Genomic DNA, 24,606 nt, shown 5'->3' on the forward strand with positions numbered 1-24,606 from the left:
AAACCTTTGTTTCTAACCACCTGGAGACTGCAAGTGTTGCATTGTCCTTTTCTACTGGGTTGGCAGACATAAACAGCTAACAACTGTACACTAGAGGAGGAAGAAACTGGATCCTCTACCCTTGACTTACAGCTATCACTTGTGATGGATGATCACACACTCCACACTATAGAATTCCCTCACCCACTCACTTCAGAAGCAGCGTTTTGCTGGACCAATAAGATGGCAGCTTTGAAGCACTCTCCTCCATTCTTTAAGAGAAAGTGATTGAAATTAGATGAGTTCCTTCAGGAATGAAGTTTCTGGATGTTGGCATATCTCCTTCAAACTGCTGCATCCTTATTGGCCTGATCTAGATGTCTATGTATAATCTGTTCCTTCTGTCTCTATAAGAGTGATTTTTCATGTTGGCAAAGTAATGACTAGGTCATAAACTCTTCTCTCATAGGTGGGATTGATTATGCTAATCTGAGGGAGGCTTCTATGGACAGCAACACTGAGAAAATGAAAGCCAGTATTTGTTCATACGTCAGTCTGCAGGTGAACCAGAAGGCAGGAGCCACATTCTTCACAGAGGGAGTGTACTTAGACTGTTGTCACAGACATTTTCATGCAAATCCAGCTGAGTTTTATTTAGGGCATCCTTAGAGAATGGTTTTAAAATGGGGGAGAGAGTGAGAGGATGTTTTGCTGGGTTCCCCAAGGGAATTGTTTAGGCTGACCCTCTTTTGGGAACTATAAACCCACCTCTGGTATCTAGATCATTGCGTTCAGTATTTAATTTCTTCCAGATGCAGTACATTGGAGAACTCTTCATCCCGTATACCTGTGTGCTTAGAAATTTCAGGGGAAGATGCTATGCAGAAGCCTAAGATAGATTGAGACTACAGTCACCCCTTCCTGAAGCACATTTGGTTAAAAAGGGGTTAATACACAGCTGGAGATCTGAGCACCTTGCAGAGATTGTTCATGTTTCCCCCATTACCGGGTTACACGGCTGCCTTGGATCCTGTTGTTTCCAAAAAAAAGTATACAAGCAGGGCTAGGGAAATGGTCCCTTCACACAGCACCTCTTGTAAGACCTTATTCAAAAAATCATCAGACTGATCTGTTTGGTGGTAGTAGGGGAGAATCTCAAACCCCTGAACCCTGGAAAAGATGATAAAAAAAGGAGCAGCTAGTTCTGTGGGACAAGGCTGTAGGCTATAGCCACTAGAATAATTGTATCGGGGAAATCAGTGTAGGAGCCAGGGAAGGGTATACAGTAGGGCTCTGTGAAGCTTCGGTCCCCAATTCAATCCAGCAGAGATTTGGCCCAATTTGGTGGCCGATTGGAAGTAGTTCCAGTCCACTTCCCTGTTTGCCACCTAGCATGTGGAGGAGCCCCCCTGAATGCCTGTGGGATGCTCCATGTGCTCCAGCATCGCAGTGATCACAAGCTGTGCTTTTGCCTCAAGGTATGTAGAAAAAACTTTTAAAGCTGTGTCTATGTCCAAATCGGCATCAAATCTTCAGATTCGGATTTGGCCAAATCGAATCAGGGACAGTGATCCGAATCAATGAACTGAATCGCTACCCCCAATTTGGGCCAAATCTGAATCCAATAAGGGCCGCTTCGCACACCCCTAGTATACAGGATCACCTAAGTCTCTCCTAGATGTTCCTGTAGAACAGGGGCAGACTCCAGTTCCCAGCATCTCCTGCCCATGTTGCTTCCACCTGTTTCCATGGAGACCCCAGGAACAGTGGATCATGACAGTGTGGGGCCAGGGTTTCCATGGAGACCAGCCTCAGCAGTGCTGATGGTGTGCAGGGATTTGCTTGGGGGCTGGGATCTTGCGGCAGTGACAGTGTGGTCTGGAACCAGGACAAAGCGTGATGCACCACTGCCTGCACACCTCAGGCAGGGGCGTGCAGGCAGCAGATAGTGACTTTGCCCTGACTGCAAGATCCCAGCTCTTCGCCCAGTTCTCCCCCCCCCGCCAGTGCTGCTGGGCCCATCTCCATAGAAACCCTGGCCTCATGCTGTCACAGCCCCGCTATTCCTTGGTTACTTCATGGAAACTGGCTGCAGCAACGTGGGCAGGGGCTGCTGGGAAATAAAGTCCAGCTGCCAGCCAGATCCGCCATTTTGCCCACCCCGCTGTAGAATTTCCCTCTATAGCTAGTTTAACAGTCTATGGCTCATGAGTCATCAGAATTTCATCCTGTTGTTTCTGGATCATCCTACAGAAGCCCTTTGCCCCATTAGCACCCAGTGTCTGCATATACCTGTGGGGAAGGGAGGATTCTGTGGAATTTTTTGCCCTAACAATGCAGGTCCTCAAGTTTAGGCATGATAAGTCTGTCCTGCATCTGCAGCCATGCACTGGGCACTTTTTTTTGTCTTTGGGCTAGACTCTTCTGCTGAAAAGCATTGATCAGTCTCACATGAACCCAGCTTCTGCAGCTAACTGCTTGCTGAGACAGAGAACACCGACCACAGCTAGGGATTGAAAAGTGCCAGAAGCGTGATAAGATGACTGCATGTTAGATAACAAGGACAAAACCCGCCATCAAAGTCCAGCTGGTGAAGTGAAGAGGACAGATATGACTTACCTATGCAAGGCCAATGCATTGAGAGAACAGCTAGCTGGGTAGAAACACTTAGACCGTTGCCATCTGTGATTGCCTTGAGGAACTAAAACTTGTTTGGCTAATGACACTTTGTTTTTTCCTCCACTCCAATGAATCACACTCTTGGCCAGCCACTGCCTCCATGTGGGTATAATCTTTTCCTCTGACTACTGCCCCTTGTGCAACAGCGTGTCAACCTTCAGTGCCATATTGTCAGTTCCTTCCTTGGCCTAAGCTATCAACTGTGTGCAGTGCAAGTGAATATAAGATGATCATGTATTTTTTTTCAGTGCATCCGTACAGTGAGGATGCATGGTGCAACTAAAGGCAGTGTTTAGGCCTCAAGTGTGTAAACTGGTTGAAGAGTTTCTTTGAGTGCGACTAGGTTAGCAATGGGGCCCCAATCTACTAGCCATTTCCTGTCTGGTACATCTGATGACAAGGAAATGGCTTGGGAAAGCAAACAAGCAGCAGAAAGCTTCAAAAGAATGTACAGCAAAGTCATATATGAATGCCAGAAAAATGACTGACAAGAGTTAACTGTCACTCACTAGAGTACTGGCAAGCAGTGAGAGATGATAATGTACAGAATTACAAGGACTTTCTCGTCAGATCAGTAACATCTGGATCAAATCCATAGGCTCTAGGCATTTTATACACATATTGACCAGTTTTCAAAGCAATGCGAAATAGCCTGGTGATTTCCAAGACTAACGGATTGACTACTGTTTGTACCTTAGAAGCTGCTGGTCTGTACCAAGCTGATACAGCCCCATCTACACATAGGAAGCTAATATCTTAGTCTCCACATCTCATAACTGCCACGGCTGTGATATAAGGTTTGGCACGTGGTAGGTTAAAGCCATATATGCTGTATGACCATGAATCTTCCATCCTGTACCAAGAGATTAGTTTTCTGATTCAGCTGCTTCTCCCCTACTTTTATCCCAGATACACACCCACACTGAAGTTTGTGTTTCCCAGCATCAAACAGCTGCTAATTAACTACATGAACATTAGTGCATTACAAAACAGGTGGCACAATATCTTGCTCTGTGATTGGTGGGTTGCACTGGATGGAATGCAGGATCCAGCCCTCTCAGAATTACAATCATTGTAGGAAGCACTGGGTTAAAAGGAACATGCTGGATAATAAACAAGGGCACAGAGGAGAAACGGAGGTTGCAGATGCCTATAGTCTCCAAGTCAGGGACTTGTATACAAATCAGCAGGGAAGAGGAAAGACTATTTTTTAATTAAAAGAAATGCATTTTAGAGAGATTGAAAAAGTCACCTGATGTCTTTAAACTCCCAGGGCTGTTTCACAAAGTTTGGGATATAAATGCCAACATCCTGGCTAGAGTTTGACTGAATTCTGTTTTGCTTAGGTAAGATCTTCAGTCTTATACGGCACACTTCATTTAAAACAACCTCACAAAGTTTCACATACCGGGTTATCTTCAGTGCCCCTTTCCTCTCCCCTGAACAAATGTACAGTTATACTACAGAACAGATTAGGAAGAGAAGCAAAAAATACTGTAGTTAATGGAAGCATCTGGAGAAATTTAGTGGAGAGGAATTGAGTCTAAGTAGCATGTTCTGCAATAATAAACAGGACACTGCTATAGAATGGTGCTGTCATATTGTGCCTGTGCAAGTGTGTACTGTCCACTTGCACACTTTGCTGGGTGCTATGAACCTCCAGATTTTATGCCTAGATTTTTTTTTTAATATATAAATCCTGGAACACTGTATCATGGGTTTAGACCAAGTTTTTCTCCCTTTGAAGTAATTCTGCTAGGGAGAAGGGGTAAAACTTCAAAGAAGGATGGAGAATCTGAGACCAGAAAGGTTGATCGTGACCAAAAGACAGAAAATCAGAAATATAAACGTTTATCTATAGAAAAAGAAGAGAAAACAGAGAGCATTACAATGAACTTGTAATATTTCAATTCAAAGAAACGTATTAGCAAGGGGGGAAATCAAGGGCAATTTTGTGTACCCAGACAAAGTAACATCATACAAAGATTTTGTCACATGCTGCCTAGTTAATTAGCAGGTATTCTCCTCCCGTGCGCTTCCAGCTGGCAGAAACTCTTCTCCTTGCCCTTCCTGCAGCTGCATCTATCTGCAGAGTGTAAGATCTAAGGTGTAACACAAAAGCAACAGACAGACTCTTCTCAAACAGTTTAATAGCAAATAAACAAAGGAAGGTACCACACTTGGCATATACAAAATGACTTGTTGTCGGTGTATCTGTGCAATTAAAACAGCTTTAAGTTCCCCTTTGGGACAAAAAAAAAAACAAACAAACAAAAAAAAGAAACACACACACAAAGGAAAAAAATTCCTTTAAACACATACTCGCTCGTTCCAAACTTGTAACAAATCCTTTCATTTTTTAAATCCACTACACAAACTCTGCGATCAGGTAAGAAAAGCAATGTGTGCTCCTCTGCTTTTTAAACCATTAAAGTAAAATCCATAATTTTCTACAGAGTACAACACAATTCCACACAAAAGACATTTTGTTTTGCAAATCAAAACAAGAAAAAGGAACAGCTCAAACAAGGTAAAGAAAAGCATTTCTACGACTGAATCACGACTTTGAGTTGATTAAATCCCGTTACTGCAGAACAGACTCTACATTTGGTCATAGTGGCAATTTGTTTTCTCATCACATTGTGAATCACTTTACATTGTTTTCTAGTAGAAAAGGCAAAAAACTGTACAAAACCCCTAGTGTTAAATACAATGTTTGTACCAATAAAAAAGCCCACAGGTTTGTCTCCAAAATGTAATTTTTTTTTTAAATTATTCACAAAAAGCAGCCAAAAATCAGAAAGGCAGCTGCTGCTCCACTGTCTCAAATCCATTAAAACCACCACAGAACAATTAAAACAATCAAAGGAAGGAAAGGAAAGAAGAAAGGAAAGAAACATCCAATGTTTGGCATTTTGGTTTTGTCCAGAGATTTTTCCACAGGTTTCCCAAAGTTCCTCATGGAACTACATGCGCATGGTATAGAAATGTATTGGCAAAAGTTACTCAATACATTACAGGGTATCAGTGCCCCCTGCTGACAGATGGCCCTGTGCATTCAGACTGTGGGGCTAACAGCAGCCATCCCACAACCCTACCCCCAAATGAGTCTCCATCCTCTCCTCATCCAGCCCCAGCCCCACAGCTCCCAGAACTATATGTCACACCCCACAAAAAAGCTGATTACAAGACAGAGCAAGGACTGTCTATGCCAATCCAGCCAACCTTTTACTGAGACTATAAATCACCAGCCAATTTAGGGGTAGGAAAAAATAAACACTGTCACTTTTCACCATCCCAAAACAAAGGACAAAGGTAATACTTCTACCCAGCTTGAAGATCAGTCTCATATTCTCACCATACCATTTTCCTTGGGATTTCATCTCATACTCTTTCCCCCCTGGGGTTCCTTCACCAGCTCACCTTTCCCAGCAATTTGTTTCACCACGGCACACAATCTTGCAGGTGCCTTCATTCAAGAATAGTCTCAGTTACTACCCATGCAGCCTTGTAGCAGGAGGTAGGTAGGATAAGGGGAAGCTTGCTGCCCAGAGAATGGTAACCTGTTCTACTCTTTCCACAGGCCAGGAACTAAAACTGCTTGGCTCATTACCCAATTAAAAACTAAACAAAAACTAAAAAAATCTCCGTAGAGATTCCCCAGCTAAGGCCCTTAAGAAGAGGAGCTGAGGTTGGTACCCTGTTCACGTAACAGCTTGGGAGGCTGTTGTATTGTGCTTCTCACTTGGGGAAAGAGCCAGCAGTTGTGAGACCAGGTTTACAGACTCCTTCTCTGGGATATTCCAAATATTCTACTTCCAGAGCCTTTGAGCCTCCCTCCACTAGGGTCTGACTGACAAAGATTAAACTAGGGCTGAACTCTACAAAAAATGAAGCCCCAAATTATGCACGATAAAATACCAGTAGAGAGTGCCCCAAGGGAGCACTAATTTCGCTAGAATTTTAGAAGCAGAATTGCTGCAAAGATTCCCTATGTCAATCCCATCCTACCAAAACACCTACTGAAAGAATGCAACCAGACCCCTTCGAGCCTCCTACAGCTCTGGAGGTGGAACAAGGACCAGACGCTGTGTCAGGCAGACAGTCTAAGTGCACAGGCAGATGCCCACAGATGGCATTTGATAAGAATTTGTCACACCAAAAAACATACCAATTTAAAAGGATACCTTTGAAACCCATTAAATTGCTCAGTTTTTGCACGAACTATAGAAAACAGAGAGGTGAAGGTGATATATACGAGGGTGTGAAGAAAACAGCAGGAAACATGCAAAACATTTTCTGGGCACTATCTGAGTTTGATAGAATAAAACAAAAACATCACATTTTGCTGAGGAGATTGTGATTACAAAAAACCAAGCATGCTAGGGTTTAACAAAACACAACATCAACTTTGATCAAATTTTCACTGCAGACAGAGGTTGATAACCACACAGAAAAGGAAAAAACAGTAAGTGCCAAGGCAAAAAATGCAGCTACAATCAAGAGAAAATGTAATTCAAGTGTTTTCTGCTGATGCCACTAAAGTCGGAGTTTGAACTCAAAAATACATGCTGTCTCCTCAAGCACAGAAACCAGATCAGCAAAATGTGACTAGGAGTCTCTTGAAAGATTGAGTCACACCATTTAACTTTTTTTTTTCTTCAAAATGTTTTTTTTAAAACTATGCACACAGGAAAAAAACAAAATAAAAAACTAAGCCTAAAAAGTGATTGGCTTTATGTTCACAGAAATACAAATACCCCACGAGGTATGCTAGCAAGGCTGCTCTGAAGACAATTACAAAGAATCAGAATCACAAAATCAAGTGGTTATCTTACGAAGTTCTAGAAAAATAGAATTTTTATATTCAAATGCAAGTTTAAATATTCCCCTTCAGCAGTCTTTCTAGCACAACCAATTTGGCAACACAAAAAAAAAACCCACAAAGAAAGAAACAAACGTAATAAAAATACACATCAGCATCAAAGGTCAACACAAGGTCAAAGGTGAGAGTTCAAGCATCAGAGAAGCTGAAGAGACAAGGATTTGGACGATGTACTTGAACGCCACATCGACATGCTTTAGGCACAACGATGAACAAACGGCAGGAATCTAGAAAAAAAACAAACCAGAAAGAGGGAGACCCACTGAGTTACACAGAGCAGTACATCGAAACAAGGAGAGAGAGAACAGGAATGGGCACTGTACAATGAGACCTCTTGGGGAGGGGATTGACAGGGAAGGGCAGCACATGCCAACGATGGACAAGTAAAAGTCAAAGTACATGGAGGACACCAAGTAAACATCAAACTGCCAAAAACCAAATGGAAGCAGAGGCCTGGATTTCCCTTTGGACACCGATCTGTGGGAGACATCCTGGCCCAGTGACATACTGATTCACGTGCATTCACCTTTGCCCTGTGCTCTGCTAGCTTGGCATAAGAGAAAAAAAAAACAAAGCAAGCACCCTACCCTAGCAGCGCATCTCCGAAAAAATGCCTCTGGGGCTAACATTTACCTGCAGAGATTCAGACCGCAAGAGACAGAACAGAGGACACAAGGGGGGCGGGGGGGGGCGGAAAGTCACAGGTGGTTTGATGGCTGAGACTTTTCTTTTGTTCTATTATGGGAAATTCTTAAACAGTGGTAACCCAGGAAATCCATGCTTTCTTGCTTCAGCTATAGTCCCTCCCCATCCCTTAAGAAACAAGGAAGCTGGGGTTGGTTGGTTAGGAACAACAACAACAAAAAAGATTATAAAGACAAATGAGTGGAACTGAAAATCCCACACAACAGAGAGGAATTCCTTAAGACTTGGCTGCAAGTTAAGACTTGTCCTAGCTGAGCCCTTTTCACACCATTAGACCTGCACAGGGATTTTCCTTTCCTAACCCCTTTAATAAATAGCTCCCCCACTCTGAGGAGGGGATTCTGAGCTCTGAGAAGCTCTACAGTCACTGTTGCCCGTTGGGCAAATGGAAGTATTTTTTGTAAGTAAGCTTTTCTGAGCAGACTTTTCAGAACCGATAGAATCCCTAACAAGGGGTACAAACAGCTTTGCTGCCTTGTCTTGGTCACCAAACTGTAGAAAAAAAGGAGCCCTTTTTTCCCCCCCCCCGAGAGGATGGGTGAGAAATGAGGGAGGCAGAGGCGGAAGGGAAGCAGCACCTTTCAGGAATCCCTGTCACTCCCAAATTGGTGTCACGCCCTTTAGGGCTCCTCAAAGCTACTCAATGGTAGTAGAGACCACTGCAAGACCTTCTTTACACCGTGTAGTGCTCTGCAACAGGCCTGGGGAGCTCAAGCACTCCACAGTGATCCCTGGGGGCAACACAATACATTGCCACTAGAAACCGAAGAAAGATCCAAGTGAGGGGACTAAATTAAGTCCCAGTAAACAGGGAACAGTGAAACATTAAACATTATTTCTATGCTCCTGGAAATATGCAAGATGCTTACAGATGGCTGCACAGACAGGATTTCTGCCCCAAAGAGCTTACAGTAGAGAAATGAGCATAGGAAAAAAAACCAGCTAAGGGATCAAATGAAATTTAGCATGTCACAAGGCATTCTTGTGTGGTTCATTTGGGGCCTCTTAGTATTGATTTTTAAATGTCTGGTCTTGTCACTAATTCTGAGGGAAGACTAGGATTCATAAGAGGTCTTAGAAGCATCTTGAGGAGGAACTTGACTAAAAGTGCAGCCAGAATGGCCTAGAGCAAGCAGATGACAACGCACAAAACAGCACCAGCTATTTTTGTTTCTCTCACTGCTGCGGTTAACAATGTTATACTAAATTTTTCTCATGTTCTATTATTTTTGTTTTTGTTGGGGGGGGGGGATTTTTTTTTGATTTTTTTTTTTTTTAAATGTTGTGACATTTGTGGTCAAGCAAGCCTTATATTCATGCATTTCCATCAGGAAAATTCCAATACATGCTGCATGTGTGATTTGAGCTTTCTTATTGCTGACACTACTCAAGTGAAACAGCTGTGCTGCCAGGTGGTCCAACCTTGCTATTTTCAGATTGTTGATAACTTGCTTTAAGTTGGGAAGAGATTCACTAGGTTCACCACAGTGCAAGTTCCCCTCTTCTCTATAGCTATCTGCAAAGGATATGTTCTACGTTAATTTTGCCTTGCAGAGAGTCTGGTTTTCTGTAACAGCATTTACTGTTTAGATTAAGTGCTTTTTCTTTAGACTTAATTCTCTGAGGTACTAATTAAACTTTTCAGATAAATTTAACCTATGTCCCGTATTATCTCTGTTGAAACATAAAAGATATTTCCTATAATTCTTTGCAACTCTTTTGGAAAGCTCCACTCCTCATTTTGCTTAGGTTAAAATTGTAATAAGTATGTATCTGGCATTTTCTAATAAATGAAAGCTCTGTATTATTGGACACAGAAGCTAAGCTATGAGAAGATATCTAATATTAGATTCCATTACTGAGGTGCTGAAAAATCTAATCCAAGAGCAGGTTTGTAGTAGTGCTAGGTATTAAACTGGATCAGGTTGAGAACACAGACACCCTTAATTCTTTCTTACTATGGTATGCCAAGTAGAATAAAATGCCCTTTGAAAGTCTGCAAAGCAGGCAGATGCCCCAACTCTCCCCCATCACCACTCCCTTTAATATGGAGTACACTTATTCACAAAGACGTGTACAGTACACATATGCAGTTTGGAGTTCTGTGTTTCAGCAGACATCTTATGTGGATTCTTTGGTTTATACACAGAGAATACTTTGCCCATATGGCTACTTAAGTAAATCCTGTAGATATTTGAACCGAGTTAACAGCAACAAAATAAAAGAATTTCAGAAAAGAACATAGGTGCATATTTGGTGACAGCTTCCAATGTTTAAGTATTAGCAGGAAAGGCAAATATGTCCCAAATAATTCTGCTGCCTCAAGTTCTTAACCCCTTTCTCCTCCCTTCCAAGCCTATGTTTAATAGCCTTTGCCAGCATGCATTTTTTTTTGTTCTGGGAAATTTGCCATTCACAATATTTCTAAACCGTTGTTCAGAGTGATTTTGCCAGACTTAGTCACAATGAGATGCTAACTCATACAGTATTGTTTTTGCTCAATTTGTTCTACTGAGTTTTAAAAAAACAGCTGACTGTTTTAATTTCCAATAGAATGAAAGCATGAGGGGAATCAGAAAAAAAAAATACAGCAAGGAAGAAAATTCACTTCAGGCAGAAATCCCAACAGTCTTTGGCAGCTGCCACCAAGCAATCATGGACAAGCTGAATCTATATGATCAGCTGCATTACCAGTGGTAAAATTTCCTCTCATCACAGACTTGATGCATTTATTAACTTTGGCAACAGATACTTGGACACACCAATGTGAAGATGAGACACACACAGGGACAGATTTTCAGGTGGTGTCAATTAATGCTGATTCTAACCACCTGAGGATCAGGTCCTTAGGATTTAACCTGCATAGATTTACTTTGGCAATACTTGCACTATAGTTATGCCAGTAAGGCACAAGAGCTAGCCCAGGAGGCTGCTACTATGGGATATAATCGCATTGTTTAAGAAGAATAACAGGGGCAAACTGAACCTCTGGCATAAATAGATACATTTCCAATTTAGGTCAATGTAAGTTGCATCTATTTAGACTAGGGCTGAGTTTGATCCATAGGTTGCAGTGCTGGGGACACGCTATTAGAATACAAAGACTAAAAATCCTAAAGCTAAGGCAACTGAAACAACCAATTAAAGCAACAGGCCAGAATGCAGGGTCAAAAGGGAAATGAAGCAAGGTCTCAGATAGTACAGTAAGTGGGGTGCAAAGGGGGACCAGATAAGAGTGACTGTAGAGACCCTAGAGCACAGCTCTCTCCTCCAATGGTTCACAGCATTAATCCATCCCCATTTAGCAGTTTGTTGGGCTGCAAACAGGCCACTGAAAAATCAGTAGTTTCAAATGATGCATATCATTGCATGTGTAAAACAATCATATTCAGGATTCTACAAACCCTTGCCTTTTTTTTCCAGTGAAATAATTTAGGTAATAAATATTCTCCACCCTGGAGCTGTATAAAACTTCTATAAAAATAGAAACAACATTCTTGGTTTACAGCAGGTTGCACCTGGAGCAGCTGCTCCCAACCATGATTTTTTTGTCTTTTTTTTTTTTTTTTGCAAAGTATATTATTTATAAAAAAATCCCATTATGACCCTGGAGGCCTTAACACTCCAACACTTTCTTCGCAGATAACCAGGACATCTCTCTCCCAGTGTGCAGAATTCAAGTGTACATGGTTTACCTAAGTGTATATTTATGTTTCTAGAGAGACTCAAATAATCAACATGGAAGGGTACCACATGCCAGCGTAAATGGGAAATTTGGCAGTCTGGCCTTTTCACTTTTTGCCACCAAAAATACTCTTAATAATACTGATAGATATATGTCCTACTCTCCTGCCAACAGTACAGGCAGGTTGGCACCAAAAATATTTTATTTTCAACCTTTCCAACAAAAAAGGGTATTTCACCCTAGTTCTCTGATGCTATGGGTCAGGCCTTGCACATTTGAGGTTTAAGATTCCAGGGGACCCAGTCCCTGGATGTATGTAACATTTCCAAGAGAACTTGACAGTCACCTGCACATGACTGCACATTATAAACAACATTTCAAGGTTTAATGGGGCTTATGGCTTCTCCTGCTGAAACAAAGCAGGAAATTAAAACCCAGTATCTGACCCCACACACTTCCTATTCAGAAGCTGGTTTCCAAATACAGATTCCAATGTTACCTGGTGGCCTGGAAAACAGCATCACCAACTGGGAACGCAAAAAAAGGGGAAATGGAGAAAATGAGGTAAATGGAAACCCTATTAATGACATACACAAACTGTAAACTTAATCTAGTGACAAAATAGATTTTGGTGATTACAGTATGAGACTCTATTGTCACTACTTTAAAATAGCTCAGGCCAGAATGCCAAAAGCCCTTTGAGCCCCCTAAAACCAGTGTATACAAAGGCCCTTGTAACACATTGGCAAACTCAGAAATGTGCACAAATAAAGCATGTGTAGGTTTACAGGTGAAGAATTGTTGATTTTCATTCAATACATTGGGCAAGAGCTGCTGTGAAAGGCAGAAGAAGACTGGATAGCTCAAGGATCTGCTTTGGAACAGCAGCTCTCATAGGCCTTTCTGCTGTGTGCTGGCACCTGCCATCTTAAAGGAAAACTGCAGCATAAAAAACAAGAATCTAATTACAATTCCAAACCTCTGCACAGAATAATTAGCAAACAGGAAACTGCCTTTGCAACAGAGTATGACTCTGAGGAAGCACCTGAATGTGCAAAGCAGCAGAAATCTCAGAAGTCATTGTAAAATAATTTTGTGTTGTTAATTTAGCAGTCAGTTTAATAATAGTTAGTACTAAATGACTGTTAATTCAAATAACCTGTGAGATAGGCAGTATCCCTATTGTAGAAATAGAGAAGCTTAGGCGCAGTAAGGAATTCACATAAGGAAATCTGGGGCAGAACAGGGATTAGAATTCATGAATTTCTGGTTTTTAGTCTCAAGGTTATTCCTTCAGACTAAGCAGTTCCTGTAAACCAGTGGCTCAACCTTTTTTTTCAGTTTGGTGCATCCCTTGAAAAATGCTTAGATTTTCATTTGGTTTTTGATTATAGAAAAATAACAGAGTTAATCTTTTGTTGCAAAGAACTCAGAAAGACCACAACAGGTCTGAATGATTTTAACTATATGGATTTCTATTTGAAATCATCTCTGGGGCTTATTTGTAAACTTAACAGTGCTTACATGGCATGGCACCACTTGGCACTCTGAGAAACATTGCTCTATACTCTCACACAATTCCAAAATGAACTGGACAGGGATACATTTTTCTAGCCTTTGGGAAATTCAGACTGTGTTAATTAGTGTCCCATTAAAATGTAACGCTAGAAGGAGTATGAGGTTTTTGTGCCGAGACAAATAATTGTCAAATAATTTTATAAAGTGCTGTGTTCCTCCACAGTGTTATATCAGCATCGCTTTATATACAGCAAAATTATCACTGCAGTTTTCCTTTAATCCATTAACCTCTTTGCCCTTTTAGCTTTTTTCTTGCTTTAGAGAGAGATTCAACTAAGAAGTCCCAAGAAAGGCATTTAATTAAAGAAACCTCAGTGTGGGGAATTACCAGGGGGATCTGGGGCCTGCTCCTTGCATATCACAAGGTAGCTTAGATTCTGATCCCCCTCCCCATATCTTCTTTTGTCCTCAGTGCTATCTGGTGTCAGTTCTGTTGCCCCTTCTATGCTCCTTCTCCCATCCCCAAAGTAGCTGGCATTGGTCCTTCTCAACACACACTAGTGATTACAAACACAGCAAACTTCAAATAAGGGAGAAAAAATAAAAAAACCTCAGCGATATGGCACCTAAACTCCAAAGTAAAACACTGGAAACAAAAGCACAAACTTGTCCTCCATCCGAAGCAGAATTTCCCGCAGAGGCTGCAGCCGAGTCTTCAGGGGAAGATGTGCCAGTTAGAATGACATGGGTCAGCTTCCAGGACTGTAAAAACACAGCCTTAGGGCTTCGAATCATTAAGTGCGCTCCTCCCCAACTTACCAAAAGATCCTTCTCACTCCAGTCCCAGAGGGGAGGGGCGCTCAGTATGGCTTGCTATCATTCTTAGAGCGCTTGAGCTGCACTTTCAGACGTTTCATGCCAATCTGAAAGCCATTCATTGACTGGATGGCAGCCTGCGCAGAGACAGGATTGTCATAACTTACAAAACCTGGGGAAGAAGAAAATACAGCATTACAACATGTACAAAATCCCCAGAAAGCAGTGGAAAAGGCTCTTAACTGGATATGCAGGTCATCTCAAGGCAAACTGTCTTACATGGAATCACATTTTCAAAAGCTTGCAACTTCACTAGATCACTCACAGGCACCTGTCTTTATAAAGTTTCTTTGCCAAATTGTCACTTTCTGCCCCAAGCTACTTTGGCAAGATTTTTTTTTAAATATCAGGGAAAGTATTTTCCCCAGTCTTTTTGGACTCAAATAACCTAATAATTTGTTGCTCATGCTTTAAGAAAACTCAACACTGACAGGAGCTCAAACCTGGACAGCTTCAGTCCAAAGATGAAACTTTAGGAAAGTTATAAATGATTGGAAACATTAGCATGGAAGTTACAGGTATTATTCCCAGCTATGAGAAAGATTACTTATCTACTGGGCATAACTAAGCCTAGGTTGTGATTCTTGGAAATGGAATGTCAGTATAGAAGACATGAAAAGGAAGAGAAATGGTGTTGCATGTCACAAATAATTATGAAGACTGAAGAGCTACAGCTAGATAACAAAGATCAGACTGGTGAAACTATCTGAATAAGACAAGAGTAGGAAAGAAAAGGAGGCATTTACTACCAAGTCTAAAGCTAGACAGGAAGAATGTGAAGTCAGCTAGCTCTTTTGACAGCATAAAATATTATATTTAGAAGGATTTAACCACCCAGATCTGCACTGGATAACAAAAACTGCTAACATGTTTTAAACAGGTCTCTTAATACTGTATTTACACAAATCCATATGACTGATTCCCCGCCCACCAACTAATTGGACTCTATACATGGAAACTTACACATTTGTTACAATTTTCTATGTACAGAGTTTAATTATTGGAGGGTCATCTTAAATTTATGCCCCTCACCGCCACAGTGAGGAAAGCAGCAGCACAGGGGCAGGGAGCCTGACCCCTGTTCACCCCCTGCCCCACAGTTTACCCTATGCAGTGGCTTTGACTCCAGCTTCATTTCCAGCTTAGGGCACAGAGCTCAAGCAGCAACAGCTTTCCCATCCCTACAGATTTCTCCCCTGCACTTCCCCAACCCTGTACTACCCTCCCCATCCTACAGTTTCCCTCAGGTCAAGGCCAGAGTTGGAGCCAGAACTGCAGCTGCTACTTGCCCTGGCCATACTTGAATCTAAGATAAGGTTTCTTTTCCCCTCATGTTGAATGGGGAAAAAACCCTTGTCATGGATCTGAGTAAACATAGTAATTTAGAAGAAAATTCTGTGAGCGTAAGAAGTAGAGAGAGATTCTTGTAGATTACAGCTGATGCAGGAGGATGCCTAAGAGAACTCATGTAGAAAGCAAAGGATTGGAAATGTGATGATGGGGAACTGCTAATACCACCAAACACGGCTTATTTGATATTTGCAATAGTAAAGAAGAGGGGCTCACACTATCCAGCAATTTAGGAAATCAGACTTCAGGAAGAAGTCTAGTAAGGTGGAAATGGGAATTATTTAAATCCACCGCTATGGAAAAAGGCTGGAGAACTGAAAGACATGATAATTAAAAGTATGATGGCCCAGCATTTACACAGAAAGACCAGCAACCTGACTGACTTAGAGAAGAATTGTTGATAATTTGAAACTAAAATAAACCGAGTATTGGAAGCGGGAAAAAGACAGAGGCAAAGAAATCTTACAACAGTTAAAGCTTGTGGGGGAAGGCAAAAACAAAAAAGGGGCAGCTAAAAAGTCAAATAAGATACTATCCAGAGGAATTAACGGATATAAGAATAATATACAATCAGGGTTAAAAGTAGTATGAGAGAAAAAAGCAAGTCTATTAAGAACTGTAGACAGAGATGAAAGTCTAAAACAGGACAGCAAAATACTTTTAAAAATTTGCCCTTGAACAAATGAGTGGAAAGTAACAGAAATCTGCAGCAATGATTATTGATGAACTGTAAGTAAACACTTGAAAAATTTCAATGTTTCAAATCTGTCCCTGCCCCACACACAAATCTGGGGGTGGGGAAGCATGTGTGCCCCCTCCCCTCCATGCCCTCTCCTGTCATGTGCACATGCATGGGCATGCACATGCACATGGTGCCCCTTGCATCCTGATCCCGGCAGCCCCTTGAAGGCTGGAACACTGCCAACCTGCAAGGAGAAACCTGCTATTTCCCAATCCCTGCAGGATACTGCAAATCCAGGACAATTGCTGTCCCAGAGTCATGCAGCCCAGGACACAGATTGGTGTTCCCATTCTGGGACTGTCCTGCCCAATTAGGGACAGGTGGTCACCCATATTCAAATTAGTGGGTTCAGATCATATGCATCCAAGACAGTTAAAGTTCAGGGGTTAAAGTTTCAGGGTTTTGTTTTTTTCTTGAAGATTAAGATTGCTTTGTTTTCCATTTTCTCCCCAGTTATCTGTAACACTTGAAAAAATAATTCAGTAGGTTGGTAATTTTGGGGGGGCTAATTCCCCTCACAGAAATTTAGGGCTGGAAGGGACCTCGTGGGATCACTGGGTCCAGCCTGCTTCCAGCCCTAAACTTCTGAGAGTCCGGTAAAGGAATTAGCGCCCTAAAATTATCAAGCTAGTGAATTATTTTTTCAAGTGTTACAGATAATGGCAAAAATTAAAAACAAATGATCTTAATGTTCAAGAAAAAGAAAAAACCCCCCTGAAATTTAACTGGTAAATTCCTTCTTGCATTTAATTTCTATCCCTAGTAAACTAAAAGTCTTAAGATTTAGCAGTATTTTTTTCTTAAGACAAAAATAGTACTGTAAGTAATAAAAACAACATTGTGGATTTCAAACAGGACTGTGGATTCTTACTGGATGAATTTTTTTGGTTCTTTCAGAAGGATTATAAAAAATTAGTTGATGATAGAAAAGCAGTTTCTAATATTTCTAAAATACATTAATTTTATACAAAATGAGTTAAAGTAACTTGAACAATGACATGCACTGAAAACTAGATGATGAACCAAAACTAGTGAAGTAGTGAGTTGGGGGTGATATTTAACAAAGCGTCAAAAGCAGTTTTTTTTATGGAGTTGCTAAATGTTCTTGCTGATCATTTAGAGCAGAGTGGAAACTGTATATTATGCTACTGGGAGCAAATGCAAATACTAGTGAAAACAAAGGAAGTTTAAAAAGTATCAGAGAAAACAAACAAAAACAGCAGCAACAAAATGAAAAGCCAAGTTTCACAAGTTTGCAAAGCAAAATGATAAACGAAGCTTGGAGTTTTCTGCAATCATCAAATCACAATACAGGAAAGGATACTCCTAATTCTCTCTGCATCTGAAACAATTGGGTCCTTTGTAACCAGAAAAAAGTACCAACAAACTGGCAAAGTTCAGAGGACTAGAAGCAGCAGTTTGAGGAAAAAACAATCATATGATTAAATGCAAAAAGCAAAATTAGCACAATGCTATGGTTGCAGAATGAAAGTATTCCAGTGATTCTCAACCAGGATGTCACAAAATTCTTTTAGGGGTGCCACACAGTATTAGCACTGTTAGGTGTGCAAACACCTACACATGATTCACAAGATAAGCCCAGAGATTTCAAACAGGAATCCTCAGTATCAAAAACATCCTTATCTGTTGTGATCTTTCTCAGTTTTTTGCAACAAAAGAATTGCTCTATTATTTTTCTGTAGTTAAAAAACCAAGAGACAGCTAAGAGCTTATACTCTGAGGGAAGCTTTGCATTTGACAGCCCTGGGGAAAACCAAAATTGACCCCAATGGACTTCCTGCCTTTTGGGCAGAGGGCTGGACCTGATGATCTCACGAGGTCCCTTCCAGCCCTAATGTCTATGAAATCTATGACATCACCATAAATTAAGAGATAAAAATTAAGGGTCCAGCAACAACTTATTTGGCCACACTGTATATCCCATATGTTCTATGAAATATATTTAATGCAAATGATTTATTAAGCTTTACATATTTAATCAAAAACATGAGAATAGAATATATTAGCATGTGCAATGTGGTGGCATTAAGTTGCTGGTGAAACCTTAACTTTGGTGTTTCCTGACATTGTTATTTTAACACTGCAAGTGCAATGGCACATGTGTAGTTTGTTGTAGGATTTTTAAAAAAATGGAATATGCTCAACTGTATTGCTTAATAAGTGTTATACTTCCTACAATAGAAATTAGGCTTTAAAATTCAATGTGGGCAATACCTAAAAATGAACAAAGTTCAATGGCATCAAAGAGAACGTTTTCTATTAAACCTAACAAAATGGAAGGTCCCAGAGAAAGCTCCTTCCTACACTTCAGATTTCAACCATTTTTCTTGCAGTTCTTGTCAAAACCAGAATTTCCCAGAAAACCATTTTCTGCCAACCTTCTAAAATAGTTAAAGCAGCTCTACTTCAATTACAAAATGCCTAAGGAATTAAAAAACATCCATTTCAGACATTGACATATTGAAAATGTCATTGTAAGAGATCATATTTCAGAACAGTGCGTTTGATAAGACAACTGGAGATTATACCAGATCCTTCATAAGAGACATAAGCAGCATCCACAATAACTTAGCTAAGCAATAATTAATGATAGGCATAGTATCATGACTACAGTCAGCAAAATTTTCATGGTGTAAACACCACCGCTAATGAATTATTTGGGACAATGCAGAGATATGAAATTAAGAAAAGCAAGAATTTAAGATGAGCATCAGGAAAACTTTTCAGACTGTGACCTGTGTCAGGGCATGGAATTAGGGAAAACCTATTGGTCTGGTCAAAACTGAACTGGAATAAGCACTGGAGAACAAAATACTAAGAGCAATCAGTCAATGGTTTCAGGAGGATCAACTCTGGCTAGCCTAACACGTAAAGGAAGCATAGAAGGTAATAGGGTGGACACTCATAAGTTGTACAGACTCTAGATTAATTTAGTATTGATATTTCAGGCTACTGAGCACCTTCAGGGTCAGTTAAGGAAGGCCCTGACAATTGACCAATGATAGCCAAAGAGCAAAGAAAAAAAAGTCTCCATCTTATTGATCATCCCACCTAGCTGTCCCTACACTCCCTCAAAAAGAACCTTCCCTCCCAACTTATTTTCTCGCAAAGAGTGACTGTTATGTATCTTCTCATTTCCAATAGACTTGGGTCTTTCAATGCTGCACTCCCATCTAGAATTAGTGATGGGACTCAACATACCAAAACACTTGCTTAGATTGGTCTGCTTGTCAATGAAGACTTTGGCAGAGACGACATTTCCAAATGGCATGAACATCTGGAGCAGGTCCTGGTCCCCAAATTCCTGGGGGAGATGGTAGATGAACAGATTGGCTCCCTCTGGACCTTCAAGCATTCAAAAAGAAACACAGGTTCAGAAAAAGCATAGGAAATTCAGCATTACTTTTATATCAAAGACCAATATCCATTTGATCCAATTAAATCTGCTCCCCCTCCCAAAGAAAACAAACTTCCCATTCAGAAACTGCACCTATTTGATTCCAAAATAAGCTATGAAAGTCCCTCGGATAAGCTTAAATGCAGTGTGCTCACTAAAACAAAACAGGCACCTACACCAAGCATGCAGCAGAAGAAACAAAAAAATCTAGATAGTAAGGCAGAAGTGCCCCGATACTCTGTATGTGGGTCTCTCTCCCCAAACACTAAGCTCTTATCCCTTACCTCTGAGTCAACCCAACTCATTCAATCTACTGCTTATAACGAATTCTTATACCCCTCATGTCTTCATATGACTTTCACTCTACAAGCTAAATAAACTCTGCATCTACAGGGTAAGAACACCAGTGACAGGGACTAGTTAAGGGTGGTAATCAAAGAAATGCAAGTAGTGAAAGGGAATTAAGAAGGAAAAAAAAATCCTTCCTGACTATGAGGTGCACTAGGGCTGTAGAATCAGCTCCCCACATAAAAGACCTGAAGCACCATTACACAAACTTGGAAATTAAAACTGGACAAATTCCCAAACAAATTCATTTAGGATGCTAAATGATGCTATTTCAAGAAGCTGTGCATGCAATATGTGCACAAAACTCAAAGCTTCTCTCTCAAAATCTCCATTTCCATTCTATGCAGTTTTCTGCCTACCTTCTTTTTGACTTCCCGCTGCACCAATACTTTGCTGTGTTAACAGACTCTGGTTATAGAGTGTGGGCAAAGCAGCGGCCGCATACTGTTGGATCCCAGAGTAGGCTTGAGTGAGGGCCTCCATCGTGCTACCTGTGCCATTTGAAAGGCCACCACTGCCGAGTCCACCATTTAAGGCTGCCATCCCTATATATATAAGAAAGGGAAAATGAGGATTTAATTAAAAAGTGATGTTTCTAATGGTTCTATCAGGCAACCTTTAATTACACTTCACTATTGTCAGCAGTAACAACAGAAGCAAGAACAAACAGAATGGCCTGTTTTAGAAGTAGCAGCACAACTCCAAAAAAATGACCAACTATATTTCCCTCTTCCCACTCTATTTAGTACTTACCTGCTAAAGAGCTAACATTGAGGCCTGCTGTAGCCCCTGCCAGTGTCTGCAGTGCTCCCAGAGAAGCCATCGGATTGACAGAGGAGCTGCTACTGGAACTAGGTGAGGAACCTGCTATTAAAATGAAATAATAAATACCAGATAACAGTTTCTTCTCTTGATAGTTCAAATACCTCACTAAATTCCTTTCACCATAATGTTTACAAGAAAACAGTCAACTAATAATGATGAGAGCAGGGCAACCAAATATAGTTTACATTACAAAACTGGAACTAAATAATCTATAATAATGTCACACTGGGTATATGTTGTATTTTTCCCCTCCATCTTTTGGCTGTTTTTGTCTTTTCATAGTGCAGGTTGTTTAGAGGAGGGGACTCTCCTTCTACAAATATGCAGAAAGCCCAGCACAAAACTGGTTGTTACAGTAATGTAAAATAATTTACTGTAAAATATCTAAGACAAGCTTGGATGCAACCAGTACACAGCTACTAGTTAGGATCTCCACCCCAAAATAAGATGATCAGGAAGATTGCTCGTTTCTCATTAAATGTGGAATAAGATGAGCACTCAGAAGGTATTGTCATCTGTCTTTGAAATATCATACCCAAAACAAGAAAGGGATCTGACACAGATGGTGAAAAGATTACAGAAGGCTCCAGTAAGGCTGAACACAAGGTTTCACCTTACTGACAGATCAGGGCAGTGAATGTCTAGTATCTATTTTGGCAACTGAAATAATTTTCCACTATGGAATTCCTATTACAGTGGCTGAGGCTATGGCCAGGGCCAAAAACAAGTCAGGGAACACATCTGAAACAAACCACACTCTCTGTAATACCCTACATCACCAGCTTCCCCATCCTTATTATTCTACAAGGAAAGAGTCAAAAAGATGATTTATGAACCAGACAGGGTCCCTGACACTGTCACAGCCCACAAGCCAAGATCAGGTCAATAACAGGCAGAACTCAGTCTTGGGAAACTGGATAGGACCTCTGATAGAAAGCAGCTTGTTGGGTCTATACTTCCTGAAATGAGTGTTATTTCTAAGAAAACAGACAGTCCTGTAGGTCATCTATACAGATTGTGTCACTGATGAGAAGAATTCCTTCTCTGTTACTATGGCCTCTTTCTGGAGGTGACAGATCCAACATTTGCAAAACACAGGGCAACAGACATCAGTGAGCAAGAGGAACAGACATTTTGGGACTTTCACAAGGTGCAGACACACAATATGATTATGTGGAAAACTGACTTAATTACATATTAAAGATGGAATGAACATGATGCACAACCTTACGGTGCAGTAAGTCACCCGAATCCAGGATAAAGTAACCCACTGAAAAACATGTAGTAATTTACTGCGTCTGAAAGTTACTATGGAGAACATGCCATGTGTTTGCTTCCCCAGTCCATTTCATCTTGTGGTCGATCTTTGCTCAACCCAAACCAGCTTCTATGCCACCTAGTGGCCAAGTGCTATAACAGCACTTACTGCAAGCAGCCAGTTTATTTTGAACAGATGTTCCTTCCCTAAGTCCAGGAAAAAATCACATCTGTAGAAACCAGGCTGCATATTCCCACCCTCTGTTAGTTGTCTATACTTCTACAGGACATCATCCTACATTATCTTTATGGTTTTTATCCCCTATACCTGGTGAAGGTCTTTAAATTTTTAAAGATTTTTCATAAGAATTGTTACTCTTTTTCAACCAGCTACATACATATTACACATTAATCATAAAAATCATAGTGGAAATGACAGAAGGACCTCCAGAGGTCATCTAGTCTAAACCCCTGCCTGAGGCAGGATCATCTCTACCCGAGCCGTCCTATACAATCCACAACATAAACTCTTCGTAAGAGTTCATCCATCATTTCACCCATCATCTGAAGCCCCTTCTCCAGTAGATTATGGCAGCTTGCTACACAACACAATGGAGCATAAGACTCACAACATTTTAGGGCAGAAAAACAAAGACTTCTGTAGCAAATAAAAAAAAAAAGTATGGGAGTGTAGGATGTCAGAATTTCATAACGATGCTTTAATGGTGTCCATGTTACTTTGGGTGAACAGCCCACTTTTTAAAAAGTTTTACAGAACATTCAGGCTGCACGCAGACATGGAAAAAAACCCGAATGCTTTATTTCAAACTTGATGTGCTCCCGCACTGAGCCCAACACATACCCAGGAAAGGCAGCACATCAGTCCAACCTGGCTCTGCAGTGTCTGTATAGATCACGTGCTGTATAGATGGGGCTTTTTTGGCACTTTTATTTAATAGCTGATTGAATCAGCTGTTGCCCCTTCCATTAAAGTGCTTTTCCCCCCACATCTGCAAGCAGTCCCAGAGACTAGGAAGGACCTCAGTTATACATCTCAACTGAAAGACAGCACACCCAACAGCAGCATTTGTTCCATATAGCTAAACTGGGTCACTGTTTCCAAAACAACTAGGGAAACTGAACCAACTAAGACAGCATCATTATTTAGACACTAACATCCACTACTACATAACATAGAAAAAATTATGGTCTTTTTCACAAGCTGAAAAACATCACAGTGCAGACAATTGGCCCAGACTTTACTATATTTACCTGAACCCAAGATGATGTCAAATTCAAGACAACTCCACCAATAATTAGATTCTACACATGGAAAACTATAATTTCATAGATGTTAGGGCTGGAAGGGACCTCAGAAGATCACTGAGTCCAGCCCCCCGCCTGAAGGGCAGGAAGTCAGCTGGGGTCATAGGATCCCAGCAAGATTAGCATCCAATTTGCTCTTGAAGGTGTTCAATGTAGGTGCTTGAGCCAGCTCCGATGGCAGGCTATTCCAGACCTTGGGGGCTCGGACAGTAAAGAAATGCTTCCTTAGTCCAGCCTGAAACGGTCTTGCAGTAGTTTATAACTGTTCGACCTCGTCATCCCTTGGGGCACTCTGGTGAACAAAACGTTCCCCCAGATCCTGGTGGTCACCCCTGATAAACTTATAGGTGGTCATCAGATCACCCCTGAGCCTGAGCTTTTCCAGACTATAGAGCCCCATGGCTCTCAGCCTGTCATCGTAAGGTCTGTTTTCCTGACCTCTGATCATGCATGTGGCTCTTCTCTGGACTCTCTCAAGCTTCTCCACATCCTTTTTGAATTGTGGAGCCCAAAACTGGACGCAGTACTCCAGCTGCGGCCTCACCAAGGCCGAGTACAAGGGGAGAATGACATCCTGGGATTGGCTTGAGAAGCATCTGTGGATGCAAGCCAGCATTTTGGTTGTTTTACTAGCCACAGCATCACATTGCAGGCTCATGTTCATCTTGCAGTCAGTGATGACCCCCAAGTCTCTTTCTTCTGTAGTGCTAGCCAGCGTAGCACTGCCGAGCCTATAAGGATGCTGCAGGTTTTTCCTCCCAAGGTGGAGAACCTTGCATTTTTCGGTGTTAAATACCATCAGGTTCTTGTCCGCCCACTTGCTGAGCCTGTCCAGGTCAGCCTGGATTGCCCACCTGTCTTCTGGCGTGGATGCTTTGCCCCAAAGTTTGGTGTCATCAGTGAACTTGGTCAGTCCACTTCTGACTCCAACGTCCACATCATTAAATGAAGATGTTGAACAATATGGGTTCAAGGACAGAGCCTTGGAGGACACCACGGGTCACAGGACACCA

The 24,606-nt window shown here is 41.2% G+C and overlaps 1 protein-coding gene across 13 annotated transcripts in view; it reads right to left on the reverse strand.

The window, feature by feature from the left end:
- Positions 1–4,791: 4,791 nt before the first annotated feature.
- The window catches only part of CELF1 (CUGBP Elav-like family member 1), an 81,570-nt gene continuing 61,755 nt past the window's right edge, over positions 4,792–24,606 (reverse strand). For 9 of the 13 annotated variants that reach the window (XM_090033142.1, XM_090033138.1, XM_090033140.1 and 6 more), the window contains 5 exons: positions 20,939–21,052; positions 20,545–20,730; positions 19,642–19,785; positions 14,271–14,439; positions 4,792–7,770 (listed from right to left, as the gene is read on the reverse strand). In XM_090033142.1, the coding sequence (XP_089889268.1) occupies positions 14,312–14,439; positions 19,642–19,785; positions 20,545–20,730; positions 20,939–21,052 (572 nt within the window). In that variant the 3' untranslated portion in view covers positions 4,792–7,770; positions 14,271–14,311. The remainder of the gene's footprint in view (positions 7,771–14,270; positions 14,440–19,641; positions 19,786–20,544; positions 20,731–20,938; positions 21,053–24,606) is intronic. The other 4 variants (XM_090033143.1, XM_090033139.1, XM_090033141.1 and 1 more) reach the window with 1 other exon arrangement.

Source organism: Crocodylus siamensis, chromosome 2 (assembly GCF_052110815.1).
Source record: "Crocodylus siamensis isolate JL-2025a chromosome 2, ASM5211081v1, whole genome shotgun sequence".
In the NCBI taxonomy this organism is placed as follows: Eukaryota; Metazoa; Chordata; order Crocodylia; family Crocodylidae; genus Crocodylus; species Crocodylus siamensis.